The following is a 26,137-nucleotide window of genomic DNA, read 5'->3' as shown; positions in this document are numbered from 1 at the left end:
CAAATGTGAAGGATTGGTTGATATTTCCTTTTGGAAATAAACTCTTATGTTGCGCCCCGGTGAATAGGAACGTAATTATGCTTCTGTTTGCTGCTATTCAACACTGCTTGTTGTTTTAAAAGGACGGAGTATCAACATGAAGTCTGCTGGCATCGTTGGTAGGAATGGACCACAATCCAAACAGCCGTTCCTAGTCTCATTCTTCAAGGCCAGTGAGGTATTGTTGCGCTCTGTCAGGGCCGCTGGTGGAAAGAAAAATAATCACAATCGCAACAAATCAGGTGGTCAACAGGAATCATCACAGGCACCGAAAAGTGGAGGTGGGCATATTAAACGATCATAATTGTTATGTCTACACTCCAGGATGTTATGTCTACTCAAGCAGCCTCTTATTGCCAATTAGCCTTGTTTTGGCAGTACACGTGTACTATAGATCCATTTAAAACAGGTAGATTTTCAAAATAATAAACCTACCTGCTGAATCTTTTACCCTTCCTTCAACTCAGGATGGTCCATGGATATTAACATGTAACGCTCACCTTATACAAATACTCTAGCTAAAGTACACAAAACGTCCCCAATGACCCTCAATAAATTTGTTTCATTTGGCTGTCATTTTATAGAAGTCTATGTGCACTTGCTTCAGCTCCACATCTGTTTAGAACTGATGTGGTTCAGTGCGTTAGGGACACCCAGTCAACACCCTTTCAGTGGCCGCTTTACTGTAATAACAATAAATGAGTTGGTGCTGCCATTTGCTGTTAACAGTTTGTTAACATTTCATTAATCATTTTCTAGTTTCCTATTGTCCAAAATAATAATAGTGCTCAATAAAATAAAATAAAAGCCTAATGATGCATGAAAAACCGGTAAACTTGCAGATTAATTTAATGTTTCTTGTTTTCAGATCATAACACCAGTGAACAGAAACAAGCCTGCAAGAAGCATGAACTTTACGTCAGCTTCCGAGACTTAGGGTGGCAGGTAAGAAAGATGGAATACCATTTGAACTTTACCATGTTTATTCTACACTGTCATAAGCATGTCAGAGCAGAAGGCACATAGGCTGCATTTAGACAGGCAGCCCAATTCAGCCCAATTTTTTTTTTCTCCACTAATTGGTCTTCTGACCAATAACATCAGCTCTTTTTCATGGCTGATTTGATTGGTCAAAAGACCAATTAGTTTAAAAAATATATCAGAATCATAACATGTGTGTTACATGTGTGTTACAAATATGTGTGTGTTTGTAAAAACGTCTCTTTTAGTTTCAACACTTATTTAGGGTATTCAATGCAGTGCACGAGAAACAGACAGATGACTGACTAAAGAAAACACATCAAGTGTCAATGAAGTGTCTTCAATATTCAATGAGGAGCACGTTGAGGCTTATTTTGTCTTTTTTAATTCTATTTGAAGGACTGGATTATTGCACCTGAAGGCTATGCTGCTTTTTACTGCGATGGGGAATGTTCTTTTCCACTCAATGCGCATATGAATGCGACAAATCACGCCATTGTGCAAACCCTGGTAAGTGCAAAGCCTCAAAAGTTACTTATTTGAATTCATATTGACTTCTTTAACAATATGGTGATAATTAATCCCACACCATATAGATTTTATGAGCTTCTCAAACTGCTGCTTTGATGCTCTCCTTTCTATACTCAGTCCTTTCTTTCTTTCAGTCATTTTAATTAATATTTTACTCAGTCCTTTCTGTTCACTTCCACAGGTCCATCTGATGTTCCCTGACAATGTGCCAAAGCCATGTTGTGCACCGACCAAGCTGAACGCTATATCTGTGCTTTACTTTGATGACAGCTCAAATGTCATCCTCAAGAAATACAGAAACATGGTCGTCAGGTCATGTGGTTGCCATTAACGGACAAGCAGCGTTATATTTCAGATACTATATGTGGTATTGCTGAAAAAGTACAATATTGATTTAGATAGGTTGGAGGTGTGATGTACAGCATTATGTATATATTAGTTGTATTAACTTATTTATTTCCCCCTATTTTTGTGGTAACACTCAATATTGTACAATGAATATGACTTAGAATATGAAATTAGAGTGCATGTATATTTGACATCACTTGGCACTCTCTCCTATAGGCCATATCAAACATATACAGGTACGTTGTTATAGTTGTAGGATTTTGTTGTACATCTTAGCAAAAGGAAACTTCTCGATCCGATATGGATCTATTGGACGTATTGTTATTGAATACGGTTCAACTATGTATACACATTTTTCCAACATGGTTCTTCGGCTGTCCCTATAGGAGAACCATTTGAAGAAACCCTTTTGTTTCCAGGTAGAACCTTTTGGGGTTCCATATAGAAGCCTTTCCACATACGGTTCTACATTGAACCCAAAATGGTGCTTCTATGGGGACGGCGGAAGAACCGTTTTGGAACCCGTTTTCTAAGAGTGTATAGCACTGTTTTTCAAACTGTTAAATTAGATTTCATTTTCAAACCATTGTTTTAAACCATTCTAACCACTCAAAAAAGATTTACAAAATGCTGCTACAGTAAAATGAGGTAAAATCCTATGACATAGCAGTTGAAAATGGTTTGCGTAGCTACAGTATCTTACCTAGAAATAGTGTCAATTATTGCATCAACATTGTATTATTAAGGTTTTGTAAGCACATTATAACCTATACTAGCCTATGCAACTTGCAAAAATGTATTTGATTTATCCATCAGATGTGTTAAAGCAGAATCCGTATTGATGTCATTGAGTGAGTAAGAGCCTGGCACAACATAAATCACATTAAAGGTATGACGTAAAAGAGCAAAGTAAGTATTTCAAATAGGTTCCCTTGAATAACACTCTTGAGTTTTTCCTTCAGGCTTGAAGTTAATCATATTTACACTGTGCACAGTCTTCAGTCTATCATGAAAATGGGTTTGGAAAAACTTGTGGTTGTTTATACGGTATCCTTAGACTTCTGGCTATAAAATATATGTATATATCATGTTTTATATCAAATAAGTTATGCTGAAAGGCACTTCCTCTATGCCAAAGTATCCCATTGCTACATTCTGTTGAATACATATTTCCAGAGTATTCACTGAAAAAACATGAGGACTGGCCTGCTATATTCTCAGACCCTTGAAATGTCATAGTTCAATAACAGTAGGAATATATGACAATTAGGCAAAAGTTGTGCAGTAGCTCTCTTAAAAGTACTTTTTGGCCAGTATATATTTTCATATTTTACATATTCAATACATAATGGATGAAACATCCCTAACATGCTGACTAGACCGGCCACGTTACGTGCGCGAGTGTTACAAAATAAATGTACACATCATGTACACGTTATTCAATCATTTAATCCAAACTGCTTGCATGTGTCAACGAGCGTCTGCGTAGCCAGATGCTAAAATAGAACTTGGTTCCATTTGAGACGCTTGACGCGCTACAATTCCTGCCTCTCCCATCTACTCTTTTGTTTTCACGACCATACTTACCCACATGGGTGATTGAAAAATTAACAAGGAGAGATTAATCAAAGAAAACGGACAAACAAATAATTTTAACTGTGGATTCATTTTCGGAGTAGAGAACACACAATTTTGTATGACTCAAAATGGGACAAAATTCTACAAAGATCCAGCAAAAAAATAGGACCATTTGCATTTCAGATAAAATAGCAAGTCAATGTTTATCTCCCAGGACAAATTAGCTAGCAACAGCAAGCTAGCTAAATGTCCATGAATGTTTCATGTGTGTTTCAACTTGTCCCCAAATTAATATAGTTGGTTCTCAGTTGGTTTTGGTATTTTAACCTGCGTGTCATGAATGCATATGGCGGAGATAAACAAAATCAAAATGCGCACGATGGCGCACGTGGATGCATGCTTTGGGCAGGTTTGGTTAAGGTGTGAGAAAATACATTGTTTGCCCAATTGTGGTTATATCACTGTTATTTTTGTATTATTATTGATGTTATATTATTATTGTCATGTTGTTATGCTTCATAGTAATTTGAGTAATATATGTTTGGGAAAAATACAGGTTACTGTATTGTTAGTGTTGTTTACATATTATTAAATGATCTTTTTGAAAATATTGCTTCCAAATACTTTCAATTTATTATTAACTAAACCAAAACATATTAAAAAGTAAACAGACAATTTACATCCCTTAAAAGATTTTCAGTTTAAATGTGAAAATAACAATTTTCCCCACCCCCAAAGGCTTAAAACACCAATCCCACCTTAAAGAAACTCCATTGACAAACACTCTCTTTTGTCCTCCAGCTGCAGGCCTTCAAGTCTTTCAAATCCAAGTTGTCTTCGTGTATTAGTGTTTGGAATTCTATGGATGTTTTATGCACTGTTGCCGGACTACCGTCTGAGATTTATAAATGTTTGACAAGTATGATATAAACATAGGGGTCCACCCAGGGAGCCTGTACATCTGCTGCGTAGTGACAGACTGCTAGTGTTTAGTTGTTTTGTGAGCTTCAGCAGAGCTCTCTCCTTACTCCTGACAGGGAGGATTACAACATCATATTGTTTCTGTGTGTGGTGATCTGTAGTCACTAGGCACCAAAGAGGCATCCCTCCTATTTTGGAGAATATAGAATAAATGTATGGTTTAGACCATACAGTGACCAAATGTTTTACTGCTACATTATTGTTTAATGCATAGTATATCAGTAGCATCAGGGTTTGAATTGCGGTGGTGTGATCACAATGGTTGTTATGCTGTTTTCGTCTTTGCTAGCACTTAATCATGAGCCCCGCCAAGCAGCTGTTGGTAAAGCACCGTTGTGCATGGGGTTTCCATAGAGAAGTGACCTTTCAAATCAACTAGCTAGGAAATCCACGCTATTAGAACGACAACTGCCAAGAGGGAGAATATCTAAATGGATTCAGTTTTCTCTGTGACACACAAACACTTTGGAGACACAATTCAGTTCAAGACAGTTCTACTTACTTTTCTGACCACTGACATTGCCTCCTATCGTTCAAGATAAAAAGAGAAGCAATGATATTTGCCATAGTTGCTATTCCAGCTCCCACTTGGCTCAAATGGGATGAAGAACAGATAGTTAACCATTGAGGAAATGACCCCTAATAACCACCAACACACCAAGAGCAGGATTCAGTCAAACTAATTGTTTATCCAATATACATAAACAGTAGGGGTGCGTGGGTAAAATCACTGAGGAAGCCAGGCCAGAAAAAAAGCCATATTACAACCTATTTGTTGTGATAATTGCGTTGTTTGCTCTATAACCTGTTATGCCTTGCCAGAATAAATTCAACTACACCTTTGTTTCATCACAAAACCGGAGAGCAACATTCGTCCTGTGAAGTCCATAAAGCATACGAACAGTTACATCACCTACAGCATAGTCAAGCAAGTTAATGTTTCCGACATTTTCGGACTGCTAAATAACTGATAATTTAGAACCACGGAGAGTTACCACAATATAGAACATGCTTTTAGTTTTTGTTTTCCTAGGCTACCTGGCTAAAATGCTTGCTCACTAGCCTGACTTCCTTTCATGGGCAATGATGAGCCAGTTAGTTAATGTAACGGCTGTCGAAGTCGTTCTCCTCCTCAGACGAGGAGGAGCATGGATCGGACCAACACGCAGAGTGGAAAGTAGTCATTATTTAATGAACGTAAAACTGAACACTTACACATACAAAAACAACAAACGTGACCAAACCGAAAACAGTCCCGTGTGGCACGAACACAGACACGAGATACAAACACCCACAAAACACACGTGAAACCCAGGCTGCCTAAGTATGATTCTCAATCAGGGACAACGATTGACAGCTTGAGAATCATACCCGGCCGAACACAAACATCCCAACATAGAAAATAACACATAGACAACCCACCCCAACTCACGCCCTGACCAACTAAATAAATACAAGAAAAAGGAAAAACAGGTCAGGAACGTGACAGTTAATTAATGTTAGCCTACTACATCTAGCAGCATATTGAACTACCATTACATTTACATTTAAGTCATTTAGCAGACGCTCTTATCCAGAGCGACTTACAAGTACATACATTCATACTTTTTTTGTACTGGCCCCCCGTGGGAATCGAACCCACAACCCTGGCGTTGCAAGCGCCATGCTCTACCAACTGAGCCACACGGGGCCTTACCATCCTCTCAGGCCATAGGCACAATATGAATTAATGGTTGGATCAGAATCGATGTTATAATCATTGGCCAGTATGGATAATTAAGTCCAAATCCATGTCTCCATCCATGGCTAATTTCACAGTTGAGCTCACTCAGTTTAGCTCAATGTTGATGGGCTTTTATTTCTTTTATGTTTTTATCAACAGAGGCCAAATGCTCTCTGGCTTCCTTTGCATTCAATTCTGCGGGCTGCAACAATGTCATACTCTTTTTGACCAGACAGCATCAGATAGACGGGCTACACATACAGAGACAGAGGCACTGTTTTGCTTGCTCAGATGCTTTCTCCGGTGAGATACATTCAGTCTCTTGCGAATTGAATCAAAATTATGAAACACAGAGAGACGAAAGATACATTATTTTAAATAGGTTTTTTTTAGTTCATTTTTGGGGGAAGCCTGGGTTCCCTTGGCATCCACGAATACACGCCACTGTACATAAAGTACATTTTTTCGTTTATAGAGTAGCCTAGCAACAGGGAGCCTAGCGGTTAGAGAGGCGAGCAAGCAACCGGAGGGTTGCAAGATTGAATCCCGGGTCTGATGGGAAAAATCTGTCGGGAAGTGAGCTGGCAAACGGAGGGCTGCTGGTATCAAATCATAGATGCCATTGCATGCCGTTGTGCCCTTGAGCAAGGCACTTAAAACCAAACAAAAACTTCTCCACGTGGCGCCATGGTAGGGCAGCCCCCTGCGCCAACCTTTCCAACCTGAGTGTTTATGTGTGTCTTTCTTCCATTGGATCTTGGGTGTACAAATAAGGTGATATTGTGTACAAATAAAGTGATATTGTGTACAAATAAAGTGATATTGTGTACAAATAAAGTGATATTGTGTATGAATAAGGTGATCTTGTGTACAAATAAAGTGATCTTGTGTACAAATAAAGTGATCTTGTGTATGAATAAGTTGATCTTTTGTACAAATAAAGTGATCTTGTGTACAAATAAAGTGATCTTAATCTACTTCTCACACACATTTTATTCTGAAAGCTGGAAGCATCTACCTGTGAAATGAGCAGGTTTAAGTCGAATCAGAAAAAGGTTCTATCAACAGGAGCATGCGCTGTCCTAACTAATGCAATATCTCATTTAGGAAATGAGAGCAGGGACCTGGGATGAATAGCTCTTGCATTCACCCCATGTCTAACAAATCAGTCCAAGTAGGGCTTTCCTGTCCTTTGGTTGCCCAGGGATGTTCAGTACACTTGGAAAGGTAGATAACCAAAGGGATTAGGTTAAAGATGAATATTTATTTACACAACCGTATTGACCTTCACCAAACACAGGACATGTATTCAGCTATACTTTTTCTTCCCTCAGTCACCCCTTTTTATACCTTTTTTCTCAAATGGCAGAACATTGAGTGACTATATTTCACTTAATTTAAAGCAGTGACCAGTCTCCCCAGATGTTATGTGCGCTCCATCGAAAAGTGTTGATGTTCAATGAATAGAAGAGGCCACCTGCTAACTTAACTCTTGGCGTGGAGGATGATTTGCATTCCTGTGGCCTGTTGCCTGGCATGATTACTTCTAGCACTTACAATCCCATCTACTGTTTAATATCATGGATTCTTTCCAATCCAGCTACATTTCTCCCTCTCTATAACGTACGGGGCTAGCATGAATAAACTCCTACTTTCAGGAACTCTCAGCAAGTATAGAGGCCTCTTAGCGTAAACCCCCTGACCACATGAAAGGAGTTGCAATACTGAGGGCAGATTGATACACTGCCTCCTTCCCCTTGGGAGGGCCTCCTGCTGAATTACAGCCTACAGTGAGTCAGAGGTGCTCTGAATCCCATCACATCAACAGTCCCTTACTTCTGAGGCACACCACAAAATGGCTGCTCTGAAAACAGCAGTAAAACAACCTATGACAATCCGCTAAAGTTTGTGTAGAGTGTTTTTCTTTCTTTCATTCTTTATGTCTTTCTTTGCTTGAGTGTTACTAGTTTTTGTACCTTGAACAGATGTATTTTTTATTTTATCAAGTACTATTATGAATCAATCTTCATATTCCTATGGTTTCATGGTCATTCTTAACCCGGATCAGGGAAGGGCAACTTTAATGAGGGTGGGGGCACCAAAAAACCTGAATTCATCATGAGGGCCCAAGTTTCAAGTTTCAGTATCAATGTCATGTGCACAAGTACAGTGAAATGCCTTTCTTGCAAGCTTCAAATCCAACAATGCAGTAATCAATATCAATGTAGCACTAAAAATAACATAAGGTAGAACAAAAACACGAAATAAATAAAAATAAGAAATAAGAAGAACACGAGAAAGTAAGAAGCTATATACAGGGTCAGGCTTCAGGATATATGATAAACAGAGTAGTTGTTCGCAGGTCTGTGTACCCACATCCATACCCCCACCCCCCAGGTTTTTATATGATATGTGAGTCAAAAAGAAATCTATGGGGGCCCCCGGCCGGTAATTCGACCATGATAAGAAGTTTAGCTAGCCGCTAAACTAACTTAGCAATCTAAGACATGTTAGCTGACATGGGCTGATCAGTAGTCATTCTCAGTAGCCAGGTTTCCATCCAATTGTCAACAGATTTTCATGCAAATATTCTACAATCCGCTTTAAAGAAAATATGCGCATTTCCCCAACAGTGGTGTATTTACACCAAACTGACTTGTTGCAGATAAAAATTAGTGCAGCATTTTAAACTCTACCGATAGTTTTGTCACTAAAACTGTTGCATTAAATAGCAAATGTGCTACTCTGGTCTTGTCACGTGCTCTCTAGCCAACAGCTCACAGATACAGCATTGATAGGCTTTGCGGATAGGCTAGTCTACATGATTAAATTATTATGGAAAAGAGTGAGAATATTTGTATCGGTCAAACGGCAGTCAAGCATCGATCATCATGTCACCACAATAAGACCCTCAATATTGTTTTGAAAGGAGCATCAATATTATCGTGCACTTTCACAACACTGTGAAGATCATCATCACTTGTTTCATCTGTAGCCTAATAACCTGTATGGTTTCCTGAGTCGTAGTGGGAGGACTACACACCATGTCATCACGTGACTCCAAGTTTACATCGATATGATGGTTGCTATATCAATATTTGCGCATAAAGGCGGTTCTACTGCCATTTCTCGCATAATACATAGATCCCACCATGTCGAACGAACAAATTATCTGTCAGCATTTATAAAACTGTACCGAAACTTCCTGTTTCCATCACAGCCGTATTTTTTTTTAATACAGTATGACTGTGGATGGAAACGTGGTTACAGACAGTTTTTGTATTATTCTTTATTTATTCAGAGAAAACTCCTTGAGACCATGGTCTCTTTCCCAAGGGTGCCCTCATCACAACAATACTAAAACCAATACAACTTCAAATAAAACAGGAATCAACACGACACACAAAATGTATGAAAAACAGTCACAGTCCTCAGCTACTAGGTCCTCAATTAACACCCTAAACTGTCCGAGCGACACCAGAACATCTAACTGTAATGACTTCTGGAAATTGTTCCAGCGGTGAGGCGCATTAAAACTGAAAGCGGATTTTCCTAATTTGGTGGAGACCCGAGGAACCTCAAGAGTTTTTGATAAAGGATGCAGTGATGAGTATTAAAGCTCTCACCTGTGATAAAGTGAAGGGTGCTATGGAAGATGGCATCCAAAGATTTAAGAGTTGTGGTTGCTGCATTCTGGTAAATTGTATCACCATAATCAAGAACTGCTAGGAAAGTGAACTATATGATCTGCTTCCTGCTGTTTAGGGAGAGGCAAGATCTATTTCTAAAAATGAAGCCCACTTAAATCTTAGCTTTTTAACTAACTCATTAGTATGTTTTTTAAAATCCTTGCCAAACCAAAAGCTCAGATATTTATAGAGACGGGAACCCGATCGATGGGAGAACCATTCAATTAATAAATATGTAGTCCATCTGAAACATTTTCTTGAGAATTAGAGAACAACATATATTTAGTCGTGGCCACATTAAGTGCACATTATTAATAAACCAGGGCTTTCTGTAAGGTAACAAGGTCATATTGCAGCTCTAACAACGCCTGGTCTACAGTTGGTGCAATGCCGTACATAACAGTATATATTCTTAATTAAATTCCTTACTTTAGATTTGTGTGTATTGTGTGTATTGTTGTGAAATTGTTAGATATTACTTGTTAGATTTTACTGCACTATTGGAACTAGAAACACAAGCATTTCGCTACACACGCAATAACATCTGCTAAACGTGTATGTGACCAAACAAATTTGATTTGAATATGGATGACTATTACAAGTTTTAACAGAGAGACCAATATTACTTATATAAATATTAAAGAGAACAGGTCCCAATAACAACCCCTGTGGTACACCTTTTGTAATATCCAGGAACCTAGACTTAGGTTCCGAAAACCAGTCAGTATCTGGTGTGACCACCATTTGCATCGTGCAGCGCAACACATCTCCTTCGCATAGAGTTGATCAGACTGTTAATTGTGGCCTGTGGAATGTCGTCCCACTCCTCTTCAATGGCTGTGTGAAGTTGCTGGATATTGGTGGGTACTGGAACATGTCGTACACGTCAATCCAGAGCATCGTACACGTTGATCCAGAGCATTCCAAACATGCTCAATGACTGAAATGTCTGGTGGGTATGCAGGCCATGGAAGAACTGGGACATTTTCAGCTTCCAGGAATTGTGTACAGATCCTTGCGACATGGGGCCATGCATTACCGTGATGAAACATGAAGTGATGGCGGCAGATGAATGGAACGACAATGGGCCTCAGGATCTCATCACGGTATCAAATTACCATTGAAAAAATGCAATTGTGTTCATTGTCTGTAGCTTACGCCTGTCCATACCATAACCCCACCGCCACCATGGGGCACTCTGTTCACAATATTGACATCAGCAAACCACTCGCCCACACAAAACCATACACGTGGTCTGCGGTTGTGAGACCGGGTGGACGTACTGCCAAATTCTATAAAACTAAGTTGGAGGCGGCTTATGGTATAGAAATGAACATTCAATTCTCTGGCAACAGCTCTGGTGGACATTCCTGCAGTCAGCATGCCAATTGCACTCTCCCTCAAAACTTGAGACATCTGTGGCATTGTGTTGTGTGACATAACTGTGCAATTTAGAGTGTCCTTTTATTGTCCCCGGCACAAGGTGCACCTGTGTAATGATCATGATGTTTCATTAGCTTCTTGATATGCCACACCTGCCAGGGGGATGGATTATCTTAGCAGAGGAGAAATTATCACTAACAGGGCTGTAAACACATTTGAGAGAAATATGCTTTTTGTGCATATGGAACATTTCTGGGATCTTTTATTTCAGCTCATGAAACATGGGACCAACACTTTACATGTTGCATTTATATTTTTGTTTAGTGTATTTTTGTTCAGTGTATATTAAAGTGTCTTCAAAAGGGGCCTGCCCAGATGCACATCCCTGACCTAGATTCTCCTCATTTAGCATGCCTTTTGAAACAACTCAGCCCATGGATAGCAGAATATATTTCAGTTTAATATTATAAATGATTCTGTAATCTTATTTGTGATTTTGAAGATGTCAATCAGCTCCTTTATATTTAATATCTTGTTAGCCACTGCACAGGAGCAACCCTGCACTGCACACTGAGTTCTGATGAAATGTCAGTTTTGTGTTTCAGTGCTCTCAGCAGGGTTACAGTGTTGATCTAACGATGCCTCACTCCCGGATAAGCTAAACACCTCCTTCGCCCACTTTGAGGAAAACAACATCAAGTCGCCGACGTGGGCCCCCTCCGCTCATGAGGACTGTGTGCTCTTGTTCTCTGTGGCCGACGTGAGTAAATCATTTAAGCGTGTTAACCCTCGCAGGGCTACCGGCCCAGACGGCATTCCAAAACGATTCCTCAGAGCATGTGCAGACCAGCTGGCTGGAGTGTTTACAGATATATTCAATCTCTCCATATCCCTGTCCGTTGTCCCCCACACTTCCTTCAAAATGTTCACCATTATTCCTGGACCTAAAATAGCAAAGGTAACTGAACTAAATGACTATCGCCCCATAGCACTCACTTCTGTATTCTTGAAGTGCATTGAGAGGTTAGTTAAGGACCATATGACCTCTACCTTACCCGACAACTTAGACCCCCAACACATCCACGAACGACACAATCGTCATTGCAAGGCACACTGCCCATCCCACAGAATGCTGTTCCTCGACTTTAACACCATAGTGCTCTCAAAGCTCATCACTAAGCTCAGGGCCCTGGGTCAGTGGTGAAGGTAGGCAACAACACCTCCGCCACGCTGATCCTTAACATGGGGGCCCCACAGGGGTGCGTGCTCCTCCCCCGCCTGTACTTCCTGTTCAACCATGACTGTGAAGCAACGCACATCTCCAACTCAATCATCAAGTTTGCTGACGACACAACAGTAGTAGGCATGATTACCAACAATGACGAGAGTATAAAGTACAGGGAGGAGGTGAAAGCCCTTGAGGAATGGTGCCAGGAAAATAAACTCTCCCTCAACATCAACAAAATGAAGGAGCTGATAGTGGACCACATGAGATGACAAAGAGAGCACATCCTCATCCACATCGACGGGGCCACAATTTAGAGGGTTAAAACCTTCCAGTTCCTCAGCAACAGCGCCTCTTCAACTGTAATTGCACCGGAAGAAATGGCAGCAGTTTTACGGGCACCCAAACAATTGTGCTATTATTTGTTTTCTTTCGCGTTATTTGTAACCTATTTTGTACATAATGTTTCTGCAACCGTATCTTACGGCAAAAAAGAGCTTCTGATATCAGGACAGCGATCACTCACCTCGGATTAGACAAAGATTTTTTCTTCAACAAGCAAGACACACAAGACATTCTCCAAATACCCGACAGGGCCAACATCCCCGTTTTCTGCAAGAGGAAACAACGCAGGTACAGAGGACAAAGAGCCAGATACCTGGTCAGGACCCGGAGAAGGCGAGTGGGAAAGCTGCCGTTACCGTCAATATTACTCGTCAACGTGCAATCATTGGACTATAAACTAGACGAGGTACGATCACGAATATCCTACCAACGGGACATCAAAAACTGTAATATCCTATGTTTCACGGAATCGTGGCTGAATGACGACATGGATATTCAGCTAGCGGGATACACGCTTCACCGGCAAGATAGAACAGCACACTCCGGTAAGCACACTCAGCACACTCCGGTAAGACGAGGGGGGCGGGCTGTGCATATTTGTAAACAACAGCTAGTGCACGAAATCTAAGGAAGTCTCTAGATTTTGCTCGCCCGAAGTAGAGTATATTGTGATAAATTGCAGGCCACACTACTTGCCTAGAGAGTTTTCAGCTATACTTTTCGTGGCTGTTTATTTACCACCACAGACAGATGCGGGCACTAAGACCGCACTCAGTCAGCTGTATAAGGAAATAAGCAAACAGGAAACCACTCACCCAGAGGTGGCGCTCCTAGTGGCCGGAGACTTTAATGCAGGGAAACTTAAATCAGTTCTACCAAATTTCCATCAACATATTAAATGTGCAACCAGAGGGAAAAAAATTCTAGATCACCTGTACTCCACACACAGAGACGCGTACAAAGCTCTCCCTCGCCCTCCATTTGGTAAATCCGATCACAACTCTATCCTCCTGATTCCTGCTTACAAGCAAAAATTAAAGCAGGAAGCACCAGTGACTCGGTCTATAAAAAAGTGGTCAGATGAAGCAGATGCTAAACTACAGGACTGTTTTGCTATCACAGACTGGAACATGTTCCGGGATTCTTCCGATGGCATTGAGGAGTACACCACATCAGTCACTGGCTTTATCAATAAGTGCATCGAGGACGTCGTCCCCACAGTGACTGTACGTACATACCCCAACCAGAAACCATGGATAACAGGCAACATTCGCACTGAGCTAAAGGGTAGAGCTGCCGCTTTCAAGGTGCGGGACTCTAACCCGGAAGCTTACAATAAATCCTGCTATGCCCTGCGACGAACCATCAAACAGGTAAAGCATAAATACAGGGCTAAGATTGAATCATACTACACCGGCTCCGACGCTCGTCTTATGTGGCAGGGCTTGCAAACTATTACAGACTACAAAGGGAGGCACAGCCATGAGCTGCCCTGTGACACAAGCCTACCAGACGAGCTAAATCACTTCTATGCTCGCTTCAAGGCATGCATGAGAGCATCAGCTGTCTGGACGACTGTGTGATCACGCTCTCCGTAGCCGACGTGAGTAAGACCTTTAAACAGGTCAACATACACAAGGCTGCGGGGCCAGACGGATTACCAGGACGTGTGCTCCGGGTATGTGCTGACCAACTGACAGGTGTCGCCACTGACATTTTCAACATGTCCCTGATTGAGTCTGTAATACCAACATGTTTCAAGCAGACCACCATAGTCCCTGTGCCCAAGAACACAATGGCAACCTTCCAAAATGACTACAGATCCGTAGCACTGATGTCCGTAGCCATGAAGTGCTTTGAAAGGTTGGTAATGGCTCACATCAACACCATTATCCCAGAAACCCTAGACCCACTCCCATTCCCAAACAGATCCACATATGATGCAATCTCTATTGCACTCCACACTGCCCTTTCCCAACTGGACAAAAGGAACACTTATGTGAGAATGCTATTCATTGACTACAGCTCAGCGTTTAACACCATATTACCCTCAAAGCTCATCACTAAGCTAAGGATCCTGGGACTAAACAACTCCCTCTGCAACTGGATCCTGACTTCCTGACGGGCCGCCCCCAGGTGGTGAGGGTAGGTAGCAAAACATCTGCCACGCTAATCCTCAACACTGGAGCTCCCCAGGGGTGCGTGCTCAGTCCCCTCCTGTACTCCCTGTTCACCCACGACTGCATGGCCGGGCACGACTCCAACACCATCATTAAGTTTGCCGATGACACAACAGTGGTAGGCCTGATCACCGACAACGACGAGACAGCCTATAGGGAGGAAGTCAGAGACCTGGCCGGGTGGTGCCAGAATAACAACCTATCCCTCAACGTAACCAAACTAAGGAGATGATTGTGGAGTACAGGAAAAGGAGGACCGAGCACGCCCCCATTCTCATCAACGGGGTTGTAGTGGAGCAGGTTGAGAGCTTCAAGATCTTTGGTGTCCACATCAACAACAAACTAGAATGGTCCAAACACACCAAGACAGTCGTGAAGAGGGCACGACAAAGCCTATTCCCCTCAGGAAACTGAAAAGATTTGGCATGGGTCCTGAGATCCTCAAAAGGTTCTACAGCTGCAACATCGAGAGCATCCTGACTGGTTGCATCACTGCCTGGTATGGCAATTGCTCAGCCTCCGACCACAAGGCACTACATAGGGTAGTGTGTACGGCCCAGTACATCACTGGGGCTAAGCTGCCTGCCATCCAGGACTTCTACACCAGGCGGTGTCAGAGGAAGGCCCTAAAAATTGTCAAAGACCCCAGCCACCCCAGTCATAGACTGTTCTCTCTACTAACGCATGGCAAGCGGTACCGGAGTGCCAAGTCTAGGACAAAAAGGCTTCTCAACAGTTTTTACCCCCAAGCCATAAGACTCCTGAACAGGTAATCAAATGGCTACCCGGACTATTTGCATTGTGTGCTTTTTACGCTGCTGCTACTCTCTGTTAATCATATAGGCATAGTCGCTTTAACTATAAAGTTATATGTACATACTACCTCAATCAGCCTGACTAACCGGTGTCTGTATGTAGCCTCGCTACTTTTATAGCCTCGCTACTGTATATAGCCTGTCTTTTTACTGTTGTTTTATTTCTTTACCTACCTATTGTTCACCTAATACCTTTTTTGCACTATTGGTTAGAGCCTGTAAGTAAGCATTTCACTGTAAGGTCTACACCTGTTGTATATGGTGCACGTGGCAAATAAACTTTGATTTGATTTGATTCAACCTCAGGAGGCTAAAGACATCCAGCTTGGCCCCTAAAACCATCACAAACTTCTACAGATGCACCATTGAGAGCATCCTGTCGGGTTGTATCAACCTCTGGTACGACAATTGCACAGTCTGCAAACACAGGGCTCTCCAGATGGTGTTGAGGTCAGCCCGGTGTCACAGGAAGTCCAAGAAGATCATCAAGGACCTCAGCCACCCGAAACAGGGCCTGGTCACCCTGCTATCATCTAGAAAGAGGAGAAGAAAACAGGTGCATCAAAGCTGGGAGGAGAGACTGATAAACAGTTTCTATCTCCAGGCCATTAGACTGTTAAACAGATGCTGGCCTTCTAGGCAGAGTTCCTCTGTCCAGTGTCTGTGTTCTTTCGCCCATCTTAATCTTTTATTTTTATTGGCCAGTCTGAGATATGGCTTTTTCTTTGCAACTCTGCATAGGCCAGCATCCCGGAGTCACCTCTTCACTGTTGACGTTGAGACTGGTGTTTTTGGGTACTATTTAATGAAGCTGCCAGTTGAGGACTAGTGAGGCGTCTGTTTCTCAAACTAAACCCTCTAATGTACTTGTCCTCTCGCTCAGTTGTGCACCGGGGCCTCCCACTCCTCTTTCTATTTTGGTTAGACCCAGTTTGCGTTGTTCTGTGAAGGGAGTAGTACACAGCATTGTACGAGATCTTCAGTTTCTTAGCAATTTCTCGCATGGATTAGCCTTCATTTCTCAGAACAAGAATAGACTGACGAGTTTCAGAAGAAAGTCTATGTTTCTGGCCATTTTGAGCCTGTAATCGAACCCAAAAATGCTGATGCTTGAGATAATCAACCAGTCTAAAGAAGGACAGTTTTATTGCTTCTTTAATCAGGACAACAGTTTTCAGCTGTGCTAGCATAATTGCAAAAGGGTTTTCTAATGATCAATTAGCCTTTTAAAATGATGAACTTGGATTAGTCAACACAACGTGCCATTGGAACACAGGAACAATGGTTGCTGATAATGGGCCTCTGTACGCCTATATAGATATTCCATTAAAAATCAGCCGTTTCCAGCTACAATGGTCAATTACAACATTAACAATGTCAACCCTGTATTTCTGATCAATATGATGTTATTTTAATGGACAAGAAATGTGCTTTCTTTCAAAAACAAGGATAATTTCTAAGTGACCCCAAACTTTTGAATGGTAGTGTATATAGCGTATTCTTGTCATGGCTCATCCTACAGATGTTGGATCTTAATTTGACCCCTTTCGTCGCAGGAGGAAAATAATTCTGCAGCAGGAGGATTTGAGTGAATATTGAATATTTTAGGAATAACTGCCAGGGGGCAGATCTGAACGGTGTTTGTAGGCTATATTAGACTACAAGTCCACTGGGTGTCAGTTCAAGCAGCGTAGGCTACAGTTGAAGTTGGAAGTTTAAATACACCTTAGCCAAATATATTTAAACTTTTTTTTCACAATTCCTGACATTTAATCCGAGTTAAAATTCCCTGTCTTAGGTCAGTTAGGATCACCACTTTATTTAAGAATGTGAAATGTCAGAATAATAGTAGAGAGAATGATTTATTTCAGCTTTTATTTCTTTCATCACATTCCCAGTGTGTCAGAAGTTTACATACACTCAATTAGTATTTTGTAGCATTGTCTTTAAATTATTTAACTTGGGTCAAACGTTTCGGGTAGCCTTCCACAAGCTTCCCAAATAAGTTGGTTTAAATTTCGTCCATTCCTCCTGACAGAGCTGGTGTAACTGAGTCAGGTTTGTAGGCCTCCTTGATCTCACACGCTTTTTCAGTTCTGCCCACAAATTTTCTATGGGATTGAGGTCAGGGCTTAGTGTTGGCCACTCCAATACCTTGACTTTGTTGTCCTTAAGCCATTTTGCCACAACTTTGGAAGTGTGCTTGGGGTCATTGTCCATTTGGAAGACCCATTTGCGACCAAGCTTTAACTTCCTGACTGATGTCTTGAGACGTTACTTCAATATATCCACATAATTTTCCTACCTGATGATGCCATCTATTTTGTGAAGTGCACCAGTCCCTCCTGCAGCAAAGCACCCCCACAACATGATGCTGCCACCCCCGTGCTTCACGGTTGGGATGGTGTTCTTCGGCTTGCAAGTCTCCCCCTTTTTCCTCCAAACATAACGATGGTCATTATGGCAAAACAGTTCTATTATTGATTCATCAGACTAGAGGACATTTCTCCAAAAAGTACGATCTTTGTCCCCCATGTGCAGTTGTAAACCGTAGTCTGGCTTTTTTTATGGTGGTTTTGGAGCAGTGGCTTCTTCCTTGCTGAGCGGCCTTTCAGGTTATGTCGATATAGGACTCGTTTTACAGTGGATATAGATACTTTAGTACCTGTTTCCTCCAGCATCTTCACAAGGTCCTTTGCTGTTGTTCTGGGATTGATTTGCACTTTTCACACCAAAGTACGTTCATCTCTAGGAGACCGAAAGCGTCTCCTTCCTGAGCGGTATGACGGCCACGTGGTCCCATGGTGTTTATACTTGCGTACTATTGTTTGTACAGATGAACGTGGTACCTTCAGGCATTTGGAAATTGCTCCCAAGGATGAACCAGACTTTTTTTTCTGAGGTTTTGGCTGTTTTCTTTTGATTTTCCCATGATGTCAAGCAAAGAGGCACTGAGTTTGAAGGTAGGCCTTGAAATACATCCACAGGTACACCTCCAATTGACTCAAATGATGTCAATTATCCCATCAGAAGCTTCTAAAGCCATCATTTTCTGGAATTTCCCAAGCTGTTTAAAGTCACAGTCAACTTAGTGTATGTAAACTTCTGACCCACTGGAATTGTGATACAGTGAATTATAAGTGAAATAATCTGTCTGTAAACAATTGTTGGAAAAATTACTTGTGTCATGCACAAAGTAAATGTCTTTACCGACTTGCCAAAACTATAGTTTGTTTACAAGAAATTTGTAGAGTGGTTGAAAAACAAGTTTTAATGACTGTAACCTAAGTATATATAAACTTCAACTGTAGCCTCGTTATTGTTATTTTATTGTTATTTTTTTTACATTAGTTTATTTAGCCTGTATTTTCATACTCTGCATTGTTGGTAAAGGTCTTGTAAGTAAGAATTTCACGGTAAGGTTGTACCTGCTGTACCTGTTGTATTCGCCGCAAGTGACAGATGAAATCTGATTTGATTTGTTGAAATTATGTTTTGAGGGTAAGTGCAAATTAAATGGCTAGGTCGCTAACTACCTGTTTTTAGCTCTCCATATTATCTCTGCTTATTGGCTAACTAGGCACCTTGTCATTGGCTTAAATAGTGCCCAGATTAATCAGATGTGTGTGGCAATAGCTAACTAGTTATCACATTAAGTGCCAGTAGATATGCTGGCTAAACTAGCTAGCTAGCTGCAGTGTCAACCATGTAGCTAGCTAGCTAACGTTCAGCGCAGTGTGCGTGTAAATGTCCCTCTGTTTTTATGACCTAGGCCCATAAGCAAATATCTCATACAGTCAGTGTATCATATCAGTAAGCTTTTTTGTGCCATATATTACAAAGTTGTTTTTGTGTCTGTCTTATTTACAGCACAACCAAGGGGGAGGAGAATAGGCCAGCCAAGAAAATAAAATACTTTGTAAGTGGAAAGGAGAGGTTCGGAGGGTAAATCTGGTTTTGTCTAGAAGGGATACTGCTTTTGGAACTTATGCAGCAGATTAAGATAATTAACGTAGCAGGTTAGGAGGAGTAGGTTAGGAAAAGGGTTACGGTTAGCTAAAATGTACCAAAAAATCTACTTTGGACGTCAAAATCCCATTCAGACATGACCAGTAAATCCTACCTTGGCTGGAAAAAGATGATTGAGTTAACTAGGGCAATTGATATTCTATTAGGCCTTTTGATTATCTGTTAGGCTACTTATATGATGCTGACCTGAATACCTACCTTGATGTTTAATTACACGTGGAAATGTGCCTGATTTGCATACTAGTAACCGGATTGAAAGTGACATTTCTATATTCATGGTTATTTGACTTTTGTACGCTTGCCTGATCCTCCTTGATTTTTCATTTTGAGTGAAACATGGTGTAAATCTTTTTAGTAGGCATTCACCATCACATGTACTTGAAATTATATTGTGAAATTACATTTGACATTTTAGTCATTTAGCAGACGCTCTTATCCATTACAGGAGCAATTAGAGTTAAGTGCCTTGCTCGAGGGTGTCACGCCCTGACCATAGTTTGCTTTGTATGGTTCTATGTTTTGTTTGGTCATCGTGTGATGTGAGTGGGCATTCTATGTTGTATGTCTAGTTTGTCTGTTTCTATGTGTTTGGCCTGATATGGTTCTCAATCAGAGGCAGGTGTCAGTTGTTGTCTCTGATTGGGAGCCATATTTAGGTAGCCTGTTTTGTCATTGTGGGTTGTGGGTGATTGTTTCCTGTGTCTTTGTCACCAGACAGGGCTGTTTCGTTTTGTGTTATTCTCGTTTATCGTTATTTTGTTGTTTTGTTCGAGTATTTCGGTTTTCATTCAAAGGAATATGAATACTCACCACGCTGCAGTTTGGTCCTCCTCTCTTTCTCCTAACGACGAGCGTTACAGAGGGCACATCGACAGATTTTTCCCCTAGTCAGCTTGGGAATTCAAACCAGCAACCTTTCGGTTACCAGATCAACCTCTTAACCTCAGGGCTGCTTGGCGTTCTAATGCTATTGTAATTGTAAAATGATTCAAATGTCTCAGTTACCATTTACCTTTTTATGAAATTGAGCACAGCAGCCAGGTTTCGATCCAATTGGCGACAGATTTTCATGTGAATATTCTAGAATCCGTGTAAAGAAAATATGTGCCTTTTCCCATCAAGGGTGTTTACACCAAATAGACATGTTGCGGATAAAAATCAGCGCGTGGTGACATAATCCACACAAAATGTACTTTTTCGCTTACATTTTCATGTACCGAATAAAAATCTAAAGTTCAATGTGTGTCCATCGCATTTTCAACCCAATGGATAGTTTTGTCACAAAAACTGTTGCAGTAAATAGCAAATGTGTCTACTCTGGTCTTGGCACGTGTGCTCTAGCCGACAGCTTGTAGATACAATACGGACAGGTAAGCTAGTCTATATAATGAGTTTATCATGGACAAGAGCAAAAATATTTGTATTTGTCAAACAGCAGTCAAGCATTTGTCAAACATCATGTCACCAGAATAAGACCTTTGATATTGTTTTGAAAGGAACATCAAGATCACCGTGCACTTTCACCACTCTGTGAAGTTCATCATAACTTATTTCATCTGTAGCCTAATAAACTGCATGGTTTCCCGAGTCGTAGTGAGAGGACCACACCATATCATTGCGTGACTCCGTTTATTTCCATCTGATGGTTATTATATCAATATTTTAGCTGTGCTGGAGGACATCTGCAAGATGGTGCTGGCTGGCAGGCTTAAATTAAACAATGAATGTCAAATCACTTGCACTAAACTGTCCTTTTTATTTGCTGTCACAGTTTACAATAAGGTGTCAAAATTACCAAACTAAATGTGTGACTAGTACTTAGGTATTTTTCTGTTTGTAAACAAATTAAACACTATATAGCCTCAAAACATGGTTAAAACTATAATTGTGATATCATGGATGGTCAGTCCTTGCATCAATAGCTCTGTCTATGAATTTGAATGGTTACATTTCTCCAGCCCCATTCCTCAGCTTTATACCGAAACAGGGGCTGGGAGCGCACTTTGTTATTGTTTCTACTGCTGATAGCCGCTTTAAGTACAGATTTTCAGTACCATACATTCCTCTGCAAATTATACACAGCCTAACTATAAAACATGGGCGAGCGTCCACACTGGAGGAAAGTTTACCATTCTACAGTAGGTCTACATCTGTCAATCAACTGATGGCCCAAATCAGCTCAGGGAAACACAAACAGTAGCTTATTAATGGTTTTCACAACTTTCAATTTGTGACAATGGCTTGGCAAAATGTAGCCTATTGGAATATAATCAAATAACAAGAGGCCTATTGCAACCATCGATGGCACAAGATTAACGCCAGCTGATGTCTCCTTAAACCATCAATATGCACTAAATTCACCCACGCGGCTGATCTCAATTGCAACCATTAATGGTCACCTCATTACCACACCCTAAAAGATGATGTCAGTGTTACCTTATACCACGTTCATATGCTACTCGGGAACTCTGACATTTCCGATTCCCTGTTTGGTTGGGCTGCGGTATGTGTATAAATAATATCAGTTAACATGTCGGAAATTTCAGAGTGCAAGTGAATGCAGCATTAGTCCGAGATCTGTTGGCTATACAATGACGAGTTGCTCATGTCTCCGCACTAACAATGGGAGTCGTCCCAAAGGCAAGAAGGCAGGTGACAAGCTTAGGTCTGCATATTAAACAACTGTTATCAAATGTCTCAACATGTATAATATCCACTCTATAGAAGGTGGAACGTGTTACAAAGAATAATAAGGGGGAAAGAGGATAACAACACCTTGAGGGGTTTATGAAAGTAATTTAGAGGTTTGCTCATGAAACAAATCAAATATCCTTAACCCTAAAAGCGGCAACATAGGCTATTTAGACCCCTAAAAGCACCAACAGGGGGAATTTCTGACCCTAAATGGGAAATTATGGCAAAAATACACATTATTGTATTTATCTTTTCCAACAAAAGAAATGGTTTTTAAATTCCACATTGCAGAATAATAGTGAAGACATCAACACTATGAAATAACACATATGGAATCATGTAGTAATCAAAAAAGTGTTAAACAAATCAAAATATATTTCACATTTTAGATTCTTCAAAGTAGCCACCCTTTGCCTTGATGACAGCTTTGAACATTCTTGTCATTCTTTTGCTTTTCTAACAGTCTTGAAGGAGTTCCCACACATGCTGAGCACTTGTTGGCTGCTTTTCCTTCACTCTGCGGTCCAACTCATCCCAAACCATCTCAATTGGCAAGGTCATCTGATGCAGCACTTCATCACTCTCCTTCTTGGTCAAATAGCCCTTACACAGCCTGGAGGTGTGTTGGGTCATTGTCATGTTGAAAAACAAATGATTGTCCCACTAAGTGCAAACCAGATTGGATGCCGCATCTCTGCAGAATGCTGTGGTAGCCATGCTGGTTAAGTGTGCCCTGAATTCTAAGTAAATCACTGACAGTGTCACCAGCAAAGCACCCCCACACCATCACACCTCCTCCTTCATGCTTCATTGTGGGAACTAAACATGCAGCGATCATCCGTTCACCTACTCTGCGTCTCACAAAGACACAGCGGTTGGAACCAAAAATCTCAAATTTGGACTCATAAGAACAAAGGACATATTTCTACTGGTCTAATGTCCATTGCTCATGTTTCTTGGCCCAAGCATGTCTCTTCTTATTATTGGTGTCCTTTAGTAGTGGTTTCTTTGCAGCATTTCGACTATGAAGGTCTGATTCACACAGTCTCCTCTGAACAGTTGATGTTTAGATGTATCTGTTACCTCAACTCTGTGAAGCATTTATTTGGGTTGTAATTTCTGAGGCTGGTAACTCTAATGAACTTATCGTCTGTATCAGAAGTAACTCTGGGTCTTCCTTTCCTGTGGCGGCCGTCATGAGAGCCAGTTTCATCATAGCGCTTGATGGTTTTTGCAACTGCACGTGAAGAAACTTTCAAAATTCTTGAAATGTTCGCATTGACTGACCTTCATGTCTTAAAGTAATGATGGACTGTCATTTCTCTTTGCTTATTTGAGCTGTTCTTGCCATAATATGGACTTGGTCTTTCACCAAATAAGGCGATCTTCTGTATACCACCTCTACCTTGTCCCAACACAACGGATTGGCTCAAACGCATTAAGAAGGAAAGAAATTCCACACATTTATTTTGATTTGTTTAACACTTCTTTGGTTACTACGTGAATCCGTACAGTATGCGTTATTTCATAGCTTGGATGTCTTCACTATTATTCAACAATGTAGAAATCAGTCAAAATAAAGATAACCGCTGGAGCGAGTAGGTGTGTCCAAACTTTTGACTGGTGCTGAACGTGATATGGGCACTGGTGCCATCAGACTTTTAGCTCTACATTTGGAATGCTATGTGCTATCAATCCAGTTCCAATTGCAGGTTAATCAGGTTTCCAACCTTTTTATGCGAGTAAAGTACATGTCGGATAAAACATGTCACACAATGCCTGAGGGAAACAGCAAATTTGTCTGTCAAATTTTAAGAATGTCGACAAACAAAATATGGTAGACAAGGTGAGATTTGGTCGGTAAAATGTATTAATGTGAGAAATGGTGGTGGAAATACTTTTATGTGCAAATATAGATATACAGTTGAAGTCGGAAGTTTACATACACTTAGGTTGGAGTTATTAAAACTCGCTTTTCAACCACTCCACAAATTTCTTGTCAACAAACTATAGTTTTGGCAAGTCGATTAGGACATCTACTTTGTGCATGACACAAGTAATTTTTCCAGCCATTGCTTCCAGACAGATTATTTCAATTATAATTCACTGTATCACAATTCCAGTGGGTCAGAAGTTTACATACACTAAGTTGACTGTGACTTTAAACAGCTTGGAAAATTCCAGAAAATTATGTCATGGCTTTAGAAGCTTCTGATAGCCTAATTGACATCATTTGAGTCAATTGGAGGTGTACCTGTGGATGTATTTCAATGCCTACCTTCAAACTCAGTGCCTCTTTGCTTGACATCATGGGAAAATCTAAAGAAATCAGCCAAGACCTCAGAAAACAATTGTAGACCTCCACAAGTATTTTTTTTCTATTGTGTTATTGACTGTACGCTTGTTTATTCCATGTGTAACTCTGTGTTGTTGTTTGTGTTGCACTGCTTTGCTTTATCTTGGGCAGGTCGCAGTTGTAAATGAGAACTTGTTCTCAACTAGCTTACCTGGTTAAATAAAGGTGAAATATAAAAAAATATATAAAAAAAGTCTGGTTCATCCTTGGGAGCAATTTCCATATGCCTGAAGGTACCACGTTCATCTGTACAAACAATAGTAAGCAAGTATAAACACCATGGGATCACGCAGCCGTCATACCGCTCAGGAAGGAGACGCGTTCTGTCTCCTAGAGATGAACGTACCTTGGTGCAAAAAGTGCAAACCAATCCCAGAACAACAGCAAAGGACCTTGTGAAGATACTGGTGGAAACAGGTACAAAATTATCTATATCCACAGTAAAAGGAGTCCTATATCGACATAACCTGAAAGGCCGCTCAGTAAGGAAGAAGCCACTACTCCAAAACTGCCATAAAAAGAGCCAGACTACGGTTTGCAACTGCACATCGGGACAAAGATTGTACTTTTTGGAGAAATGTCCCCTTGTCTGATGAAACAAAAATAGAACAACCATCGTTATGTTTGGAGGGGGAGGCTTGCAAGCCGAAGAACACCATCCCAACCATGAAGCACGGGGGTGGCAGCATCATGTTGTGGGGGTGCTTTGCTGCAGGAGGGACTGGTGCACTTCACAAAATAGATGGCATCATGAGGTAGGAAAATTATGTGGATACATTGAAGCAACATCTCAAGACATCAGTCAGGAAATTAAAGCTTTGTCGCAAATGGGTCTTCCAAATGGACAATGACCCCAAGCATACTTCCAAAGTTGTGGCAAAATGGCTTAAGGACAACAAAGTCAAGGTATTGGAGTGGCCATCACTAAGCCCTGATATCAATCATGTAGAAAATTTGTGGGCAGAACTGAAAAAGCGTGTGAGATCAAGGAGGCCTACAAACCTGACTCAGTTACACCAGCTCTGTCAGGAGGAATGGGCCAAAATTCACCCAATTTATTGTGGAAAGCTTGTGGAAGGCTACCCAAAACGTTTGACCCAAGTTAAACAATTTAAAGACAATGCTAACAAATAGTAATTGAGTGTATGTAAACTTCTGACCCACTGGGTATGTGATGAAAGAAATAAAAGCTGAAATAAATCATTCTCTCTGCTATTATTCTGACATTTCACATTCTTAA

General features: G+C 40.9%; 1 protein-coding gene across 1 annotated transcript in view; it reads left to right on the top strand.

Annotated features, from left to right (window-relative positions):
* The window catches only part of bmp5 (bone morphogenetic protein 5), a 39,676-nt gene extending 37,794 nt beyond the window's left edge, over positions 1-1,882 (top strand). Inside the window, exons 6-9 of the mRNA XM_038974615.1 lie at positions 123-320; positions 908-984; positions 1,420-1,530; positions 1,733-1,882. Of these exons, the coding sequence (XP_038830543.1) occupies positions 123-320; positions 908-984; positions 1,420-1,530; positions 1,733-1,882 (536 nt within the window). The remainder of the gene's footprint in view (positions 1-122; positions 321-907; positions 985-1,419; positions 1,531-1,732) is intronic.
* Positions 1,883-26,137: the final 24,255 nt, after the last annotated feature.

This window comes from Salvelinus namaycush, chromosome 35, assembly GCF_016432855.1.
Source record: "Salvelinus namaycush isolate Seneca chromosome 35, SaNama_1.0, whole genome shotgun sequence".
In the NCBI taxonomy this organism is placed as follows: domain Eukaryota; kingdom Metazoa; phylum Chordata; class Actinopteri; order Salmoniformes; family Salmonidae; genus Salvelinus; species Salvelinus namaycush.
This window is presented reverse-complemented; position numbering and strand designations above follow the sequence as displayed.